A 9,719-nucleotide genomic window follows, 5' to 3' on the forward strand; every position below is an offset into this window, starting at 1 on the left:
GATGCATATAAGGCCAAACTCGTGACACCGAACACTCCCGAAGGTATTCGGACTTTAGAACATATACTAGGCTGAAGAACGCCCTTTATTATGAACCCTGTGTTTCCAGGTACATGCATTAGTCTGTCGTGGCGAAATGCCAATAACGGCAGTATCCCCTGTGGGTGTAGTACCCATGGGATGTGTTAACAACAAGAGACAATAAAGAAGGTTTGCATAGGGGCTTAATCTAAAGAGAAACCTTTGAGCGGGGCGCTGCTGCACGTCTGCGCCTTTGTCTCTGTTGTGCCGTTTCCTGGGAGGGTATCGCACGAATGATGTCTGTAAAAAGGAAAACTCATGTAGAAGAGTATTACATAAGCATGTGAAGAGTTGACTATTATAAATGGATAGCAGAAGTATAAGACATTGGCCTGTTAATAAGGTCAAGCCAAAAGGTGAGCTTTATTGAATATTTGAAGCCCCTGGTGTCCTCTATGGGATTACATGTCACTAGTAGATAAAAGGGCTTTTGTCCTGGTTGGTAAGGCCCTTTAGTCCCGGTTTTTGAACCGGGACTAAAGGGTCGTTACTAATGCCTCTCCCCTTTAGTCCTGGTTCTTAAACGAACCAGGACTAAAGGCCGCGACCACGTGGAGCTCCACCTTTAGTCCCGGTTGGTAACACCAACCGGGACTAAAGGAAATTTTACGATTTTCTTTTTTTGATTTTTTTTTGAAATTTTTTGAATTTTTGTTTATTTTTAAATTTCTGAATTATTTTAACCTCTAATCACTAATCACCACCCCTCATCACTGCTCAATTTATCCTCTAATCTCTAATCACCCCTCATCATTCCAAATCATCTAACTTCCCGAACGGTCACCCATCCTCCCACTCCCCCAGCCTGAGCACGCTTAACTTTCAGGTTCTATTCTCCCTCGTTTCCAAGTCTGCACTTGTTGTTTTCCTGACAATAGTAAGATGTCAATCCTATTAACCTCCAGGACTTTTGCTTGAGCATGAAGTGACACATTTCACTGTTTGAGTTTGAAACTATTGTTTTAAAAAACAATAAATATTTAGTAACACTAATATTTCTTGAATAATTAGTTTGACCATTGTTTGACCATAGTTTGACCATTGTTTGACCACAGTTTGACCAGATTTGACCAAAATTCAAAATAACTAAAATAATTATTTAGTAACACTAATATTGTAGAATAATTAGTTTGACCATTGTTTGACCATAGTTTGAATTGTTTTTGATTTTTTCTACTCTAGATCTAAAAAGGCCCGTAACTTTTTTTCTGTTAGGTTTTTGAGGATTTTGAAAATGTTTAACGGGGTTCCCCCGGTTAAATTTGGATGTAACTTTTCGAGTAGATGATTTTTCATATAAAAAACTTTTTCATCCGAGTTCGTATGCAAAAGTTATGCCCATTTTACTAAATTCTAGAGAGATTTTGCAAATAAAGTCAAAATTCATATTTGTAAATTTTCCCAACAACTAGACCATATATCACATGGGAAACTTATTTTCTTTTATTTTTTTTGACATTTTCATCATTTTTTTTTATTTTTTTAAAACTGAAAAGGCGATCCACAGGGGGGGTGGAGTTTGAAAATGGGACCTTTAGTACCGGTTCGTGGCACGAACCGGATCGCACCCTTTAGTCCCGGTTCGTGGCACCAACCGGGACTAAAAGGTCCAGACGAACCGGGACAAATGGCCCACGTGGCCCCTGGGCGCACGAACCGGGACTAATGCCCCCATTAGTCCCGGTTCTAGATTGAACCGGGACTAATGGGCTAATCCGGGGTGGACCAAAGCCCTCTTTTCTACTAGTGTGTATAGCGCCCAACTCAGGTTTATCTGGGCCGCCGGACTCGTCTAACCGTGTCCGTGGTCTTAACGACCGATCATGCATTCTGATATTAGAGGCCGCTTAGTGTCCGGCTGCTGGAGCCGTCGCGTACACTTCAGCGCGTAAGGAACGCTCTGTATTTCCGTTAACGATGATGACGCCACGTGGACCGGGCATCTTGAGTTTAAGGCACTACAACAGATACCCCCATATAGCAACGCATCAATGCGTTGTTTTAGGTCCGTATAAGCGTTGTGCTGGTCTACACCAACGGATTAATATGCGTTGCCGTTGGTGGCGTTGGAAGGGTCTACAACAACGTATATACATCCATTGGTAAACGACGTCTAAAAACGTTGCTATTTAGCAACGTATATTGTTATAGTCTAACAACACTACATATACGTTGCTGGCCACCCTCTCAATATGGGTTAGGCTTTCCAAATGGGCTCCAGCCCAATATGGATTAGGCTTTTAGGCTTTCCAAATGGGGATATATATATATATATATATATATATATATATGTAATATTTCCATCCAGCCCAATATGGGTAGAGCAGTCCACATTTTTAATAGGCCGTGATCGTCTCTCCTATTTTCTATTGAAAAAAATTCTATATAGTTATCAGCTAGCCCAATTCCATGTAGTCTATGTTTTCCATTCACAAGTGAATTAACCAACACAGGGTATTTTCACATCACATGACAATTAATTACTCTATAACATCAATGCCAATTCCACATCACGGTTCATTTTTCACATTCCCATAAGCCAAAATAACACAAGCTATATATCAACCTGATACAACGTGTAGCATCACCAGAACTAAGAAATAGTTTAACAGATGACGGTCGTCTTGACTCTTAAACATAATCGTATAGCTCTCCTCAAATTGCATTTGTTGGAGGCCTTTTCTCCTGGCGTCTTGAAGGTGGGTTGTTTTGGTCTTCATTTGTCCATCCCAACTTCTTGAAAGATGAGCTGCATATCATCCCATCATAAGAATAGGGCTAGAATTTGCAACAACCATGTAAACATATTAGTAAGGATGATGAAAGCATGAGTTACAAAAGAATATCTACCATTGCAACAAAATTCAGATATTAGTATTAACCATGTTCTCCTAATTGTAGCTTATGCAAATATTACCTAACAAAACACTACTTTTCATAATATTCGATCATCAAGACATTTTACGTATGCTGATAGGAAAACCATATCCAAATGAAACTGATAAATTAAGTTAATGGCTTGAGATATCACCTCAGAACAGAAGCCACGATCTTCCTCACACAAACCACCAAGATCATTACAATCAGGGATTTTCTTGTCAAATAGGGCTCCAATTTTTGAAGATCCGTCTGTTCAAAAGCAAGCATCTCTCAGCCTCAAAAACCACAGCTTGGGCCCCTAAAGACCAACCAAAATATTTATCAAGATGTATATGTTAAGAATATATGGTCATCATGACAAAAAGGTAGTCTAGTTTCTGTCTAACTCAAATACATACGTACATAGTCAGGACACCAAATTCATTGTTGTTGCAAATGAGGTAATCATTGTTGATTATATTAAGTTCTACGATGAAGTCTACCATCATCGTAGTCTTCGCTGAAACTAATTGACTTTTCCCTTGGCCTTTCCACTATACTCCACATTGTGTAATTTATTATGTTAGCTCGTCACAAGGTATTTTTGCTGTCTTTGGAGATAACAGCCCATGCTCCATAACTTGTATTTATGGTGCGTTTGTCATGTATATATAATGCACTGTTGTTACTGTAGTAAACTAGGTAGTTTTGTAACCTATAAACTCCGTATGGCGATCCAGAGCTACTACTTGAAATTATGCTAAACTGGCCCTGAATACATTTAGAAATCAACCAAACTAACTGGGAATTCCCTCGTGGGTAGTACATAGAATAGTAAATGTTTCGACACGTTACATCTACCATTGAGAAATCAATCAGATATGCATGCGCCTAGTCACTAGCTAGGATTTGACGCGCAGAAATCAATCAGACAGACTAGCTGGAGACTACAACATAAACTTGTGGAGAGGTACTACTATTACTTATTAGTACCTGGTAAGTATCCTGGGTGTACACGAATTCAGTCATCTCACTAGGGTGGAACACCGATAGTAATTTGTAAAATATCCTCATGAGTTCCTTTGGCCAGATTTGGATGACTTTGCTGAAGCTAGCATTATGGATCTCACACCTCCTGTACCCTGCGAAGGAAAACAGAGCAGATTGGATGACGTAACATTGTTGAAGTGAACTGCAAGTATGATTGCCACTAATTAGTTGCCACTTGAGTAGAGGATAGTAGTGCCGCAGGGGATGATTATTAGTAGTAATTGGTTTGCAATTAAGCAGATTCATAAAGCTACGACAATATGAAGTTAGGTATGGACGAGGAAATTGCATCTCAGTGTGCAGCAGTTAACAATTCAATTGGTGAATTAGTTAAATTGTTAACAAGCAATCAGAGAAGGGGGCGACGGGGTAGAGGGTTGAGCGATACAGCAGCCTTAAGGTGGACTTACCATGCCGGCGGTGCTGCCAGAAGGGAGGTAGGCGAAGCGACTACGAGGAGGCATCGGCCAGGTGGAGATACCTGAGCTGAACGGACGTGCCACGAGCGGGGCTGCTGGCCGGAGACCATTGAGGAGGCGATGTGGAGGGAGCTCGAACTTGACGTCATCCCGCATCGGTGGTGGCCCACCGCCGTGAACCTGTACCGCTGCCGCATGATCTAGGAGAACGGATGGAGGTGGATTAGAACGACGGAGGCAGTGAAGGAATAGGTGGCGACCGACTTCCCCACGGTGCTCGTCTTCGTCTCCGGCAGTCCCGCGGCGCAAGGTAAACGAGCGGCGAGACAACGACGGTGAGGGGTTGGCCGGATGAAGAGGACAAACACCGGAGAGGCTAGATCCGGCAGGGAGGAGAGTCGTGAAGGCGCAAGCGGTGGCGGGTCAGATGAGATCGGCGGTTCTAGTATAGTGGGCGGTTGCAAGGAGAGAGCCGGCGGCGTTATGGTCGTGCGTTCGAGGGAATGAAGCTTAGGGTTTCATAGAGCTAGATTAATAGTATTCGTTCTCCGTATATGGTAACAGGAAATTTCCAAGATCCCGCCACGCGTGTCAAAACATCTCGCGCCGTGCGCTCATTATACTTTGCACGATGTCTTTTTCCGTTGGGGTAGCTGGCTATTGGAACCCACCTTTCCACCTCATGAGTTCCCACGTTTTTTTTTTTGAACTTCATGAGTTCCCACGTTGCATTGTTAGTTTGACTGATCTGCTTGGTTCGAAAATTCTAGATGTACCACGTCGCATTGTTCATCTCATCAAGTTTAACTAAATACTTCCTTCATTCACTGATGTTCTAACTTATTTATGATTCAGATTTATATAGAAGTTTTTTTTGCGACGATTATATACATGTTTTTTGGTGTGTTGTTCATTTATTTCAGTTCGTGCGTAATCTGTACTGAAATATATCTAAAATATCTTATATTTATAAACAGAGGGAGACGTATTTAGGGTATCTCCAAAACGAACCCTTAAAATGTCTGTAAACGTCCGGACCAAGGTGTTCGGACGTAGTTTGTCCGCCCGCCCGCCTACCAGCTTTAAACAAGCACTGAGACGGGAAAACCCACTTCGACGCCCCCGTTCGTTGCCCGCTAGTTATATGTGATCGCGCACGGCACAATCCACATCACACCACATCCGCTTTCGCTCCTCCTCCGCACCACCTCTGCTGCGAGATCGGTAGCGCGTTGTAGGAGTGCCTCCGACGGACCAGAAGCACGAGGTGGCCGCCTTGCGGTCAGATGGTAGGCCTTTCATGTGCGACGGATAGAGCCCTGCATGCCAATGAGCTTGCCTGAGGTGAGAGATGGTGACCCGATGATGCTTGAGGTGAGCGATGGTGACCCGATGATGGGGGTGGCGTCCAACGACGAGCCAGGACCTGCACTGGTCTATGCCGACTTCACCATGGAGTAGGCGCAGGAACACATCAACGTCGTCATGTCGAAGGAGCAACTGGTGCCGGTGTCGGCGTTTCGACTGGCGCATGAGGACAAACACTACAACCTCGCCCTCCCAGGCATCACCAGATGGCGGAGGGCCAAATCAACGACGAGTTGCGAGTGAAAGAGGCCATGGAGGCATGGTAGCGGAGGACCCCAAACTTCGTTGACCAATACGGTGCGCTCTGCAAGGCCGCGCGTAGCGCTCACGACGGCTGCAATGCGATCACGGCGATGGTAGACATGGAGGTGACACTGGCGATCATGGACGGGAACGTCGACAGCTCCGCGTTGTTCGCACGGGGTTGCAACGACCACAAGGCTGGACCGTCCATGTCGATCGTGGACGTCGCCTCGACATGCGATGTCCACATGGTGAACTCTGGAAAAGGGTAGGAAATGGAATGTCTCGTGTCCCATGTGGGCCTCTGTCGGCGCACACGGCTTCACTTACCGGGGCTCATGACTGTTGATCTCGCTAGACAAGGGGAAGAACAGGACGTGGAACGCAGACGACTCCACCAACGAAGATTTAGACTACATTTTGAAAATTACACTAAATCGACAGCACGAAAAAGAGACACCCACAAGCGCCCTTATCATACAAGGCTCTGAAAACACAATAGACATTTGTACATAGCAACGAGATCTATAAACCACAAAAGGAACATCTACTGAGAAATTACACCACATAACACATGCTTGCAGTGTTCACCTAGTGACCCAGAGGGTTGGAGAAAACCACGCAATGCTGCAAAATTAAGTAGAAGAAGTCAAAGATGTTGTACAAATAGCCAACCAACAGTTGCCCTTCGTTGACACAACAAATAACACGATCCAGAGAAAAGAAACAAATACATATCCTCACAGGCTCTTCGTCAGTGCCAGATCAAGCATCATCCCTAAGGAGAGTTCAGAAAGTCCTTATCTCAATGTGCCATTGTCGTCACCGCCATGTCAACGTCACCAAGGAACCAGTACCCTAGAGAAAGCAATGCGATACTAGAACTTAGATCAGAGAAATGGCAGAGTCATCACTCCTCAAGCTAATAACGAGGTCACTGGACCAAAGAGAGGAAGGGGACCGCGGCAGTAACAAGGAACCCGTATTTTTATATGTTTTCCCATGTTTTCCTTTTCATTTTAAATACTTTTTATATATGAAAACTTTTAAATATATGATGAACTTTTTCTAACTGCGCAATAAAGAACTTAAAATATGTGATGAATATTTCTAAACACACAATAAACCTTTTGAAATATAAATTAAACATGTAAAATACTTGATGACCATTTTGAAATACACAACAAACATGTTTAAAATACACGATCAACTTTATTCTCAAATACATAATTCCTTTGAAATTTATGGACATTTGTCTAAATACACGATGAACAAATTTTGAATACACAGTAAACATTTTTTAAATACACTATGACTTTTTGATAATCTATGAGGAGCATTATTGAAAAACACAATGAACAATTGCTAAAATAGAGCATGTATAATTTTTAAAATAGATGATGAATATTTATCAAATACATGATAAACATTTTTTAATTGTATGATGACATTTTTAAAATTCACAACGAATTTTTCCCATTTTTTATTTTAAAAAATTCCATGTTTTCCAAGAAGTGCGAACACTCTTCAAAATTACAATAACAATTTTCACTACTTAATTTTGTAGACCTAGTAAAATAGAGTTAGTTAAATATATTTTTTATAAATAGATTCCTGATTTCCTAAATTGTCGGATTTCAAGTGAACATACACGTACAAGTTTTTTTTAGACAAACATACACGTACAAGTCGCAACTTTTGTTTTGAGAATTCGTACAAAAATCATGGGCGGCCCGGCTCGCTAGCCCCAGTGCGCATGTTTATGGGCCCCGACTTTCTAAGGCCCAGCTGGGAACGCATTGTCATTAAGGTGAAACCTGAACAGAAAACACGGGAAGCACCTATCCGAGTTGGCTCGTTCCCTCCATTCTAAAGGAAGGTGGCCGGTTCGAGTATCATTGAGCACTTTTTTTCTTTTTCAATCATGTAATATAATAAATACTAACATGCGACCTGCACAGTGCATTTATATTATTATCTTATAAATAAAATGTTGCTCTATTTATCAAAATGGCAACGCACAACCTGCAACACAAAGTATTCGTTGTTGTTCACACAACAAGCAACTATAAACTATAGAGTTCCCAACGCATATATGCGTGGCTATTGTAGATCCTTTGCAACACATACTTAAGGCGTTGCAAATCTTGTGTTGTTATAGGGGGGTCTTGTTGTAGTGAGGTAGGCATAGTGCGGTACTGCGTTGAAGCGGGCGAATGCCGTTCTCCCGAGCAATTCATGATAACCACTTTGGAGGGGGGCGATGGTGAAGAGTAGTTCTTCGCTTTTGAAGTTGTCTGGGGAATCGAATGTCGCCTCTAGTACGAGGGAGCCCCTGTAGCGGGCTTCAACGCCTGGTATCACCCCTTCAAAGGTGGTGTTACTTTGGCTGATTCTGGATGGGTCTATCCCCATCCTGCGGACAGTGTCATGGTATATTAGATTGAGAATACTGCCGTCGTCCATGAGGACGCGAGTGAGATGGTATCCGTCGATTATTGGGTTGAGCACTTTTTTTTCTTTTTCAATCATGTAATATAATAAATACTAACATGCGCCCTGCACAGTGCATTTATATTATTATCTTATAAATAAAATGTTGCTCTATTTATCAAAATGGCAACGCACAACCTGCAACACAAAGTATTCGTTGTTGTTCACACAACAAGCAACTATAAACTATAGAGTTTTCTCAACGCATATATGCGTGGCTATTGTAGATCCTTTGCAACACATACTTAAGGCGTTGCAAATCTTGTGTTGTTATAGGGGGGTCTTGTTGTAGTGAGGTAGGCATAGTGCGGTACTGCGTTGAAGCGGGCGAAGGCCTTTCTCCCGAGCAATGCATGATAACCACTTTGGAGGGGGGCGATGGTGAAGAGTAGTTCTTCGCTTCTGAAGTTGTCTGGGGAACCGAATGTCACCTCTAGTACGAGGGAGCCCCTGTAGCGGGCATCAACGCCTGGTATCACCCCTTCAAAGGTGGTGTTACTTTGGCTGATTCTGGATGGGTCTATCCCCATCCTGCGGACAGTGTCATGGTATATTAGATTGAGAATACTGCCGTCGTCCATGAGGACGCGAGTGAGATGGTATCCGTCGATTATTGGGTTGAGCACCAAGGCAGCTGATCCTCCGTGCCGCATACTAGTCAGGTACTTCCTGTGATCGAAGGTGATCGAGCAGGCCGACCAGTGGTTAAGTTTGGGGGCGACGGGCTCCATAGCGTATGCGTCTCTGAGTGCGCTTTTGCGCCTTCTCTTGGGTATGTGAGCCGCGTGGATCATATTTACTGTTTTTACCTCTGGTGGGAATTTTTTCTGTCCACCAGTGTTTGGCTAGCGAGGCTCATCCTCCTCTTCACTTGGTGTTTCCCTTCCCTTGTGTTCGGCATTTAATTTGCCGGCCTGCTTAAAGACCCAACATTCTCTATGAGTGTGGTTCGCAGGTTTTTCGGGGGTGCCATGAATTTGGCACAGTCTGTCCAGGACTTTGTTCAGGCCGGACGGTCCCTCTTTGCTGCCTTTAAATGGCTTCTTTTGTTGACCGGGTCGAGAGCCCCTGAATCCGGCATTGACCGTTGTGTTGTCCGGACTTTCTTCCTTGTTTCGACGTTTGTTTTTATTGCGCCATGGCTTCCCGTTGCCATCCCTGATTTCGGATGTGCCTGGGTCGCTGGTGCCTCTACGGGCCAACTAG

General features: G+C 43.4%; 1 protein-coding gene across 6 annotated transcripts; it reads right to left on the minus strand.

Annotated features, from left to right (window-relative positions):
• Nucleotides 1-2,567: 2,567 nt before the first annotated feature.
• On the minus strand, nt 2,568-4,913 carry LOC123095062 (uncharacterized). 6 transcript variants are annotated; one of them, XR_006446089.1, is made up of 4 exons: nt 4,401-4,913; nt 3,934-4,082; nt 3,113-3,210; nt 2,568-2,859 (listed from the first exon to the last, which is right to left on the minus strand). XR_006446089.1 is itself a non-coding variant. In XM_044516891.1 (4 exons), the coding sequence occupies exons 1-4, from the start codon at nt 4,563-4,565 to the stop codon at nt 2,737-2,739; spliced, it is 435 nt and encodes a 144-aa protein (XP_044372826.1). In that variant the 5' UTR covers nt 4,566-4,913; the 3' UTR covers nt 2,568-2,736. The 6 variants fall into 6 exon arrangements, 2 of the variants coding, with proteins under 2 accessions (XP_044372826.1, XP_044372825.1); XM_044516891.1 differs by having other exon boundaries at nt 2,568-2,830; nt 4,472-4,913; XR_006446087.1 differs by having other exon boundaries at nt 3,934-4,913.
• Between the last annotated feature and the right edge of the window lie 4,806 nt (nt 4,914-9,719).

Source organism: Triticum aestivum, chromosome 4B, assembly GCF_018294505.1.
Source record: "Triticum aestivum cultivar Chinese Spring chromosome 4B, IWGSC CS RefSeq v2.1, whole genome shotgun sequence".
NCBI lineage: Eukaryota > Viridiplantae > Streptophyta > Magnoliopsida > Poales > Poaceae > Triticum > Triticum aestivum.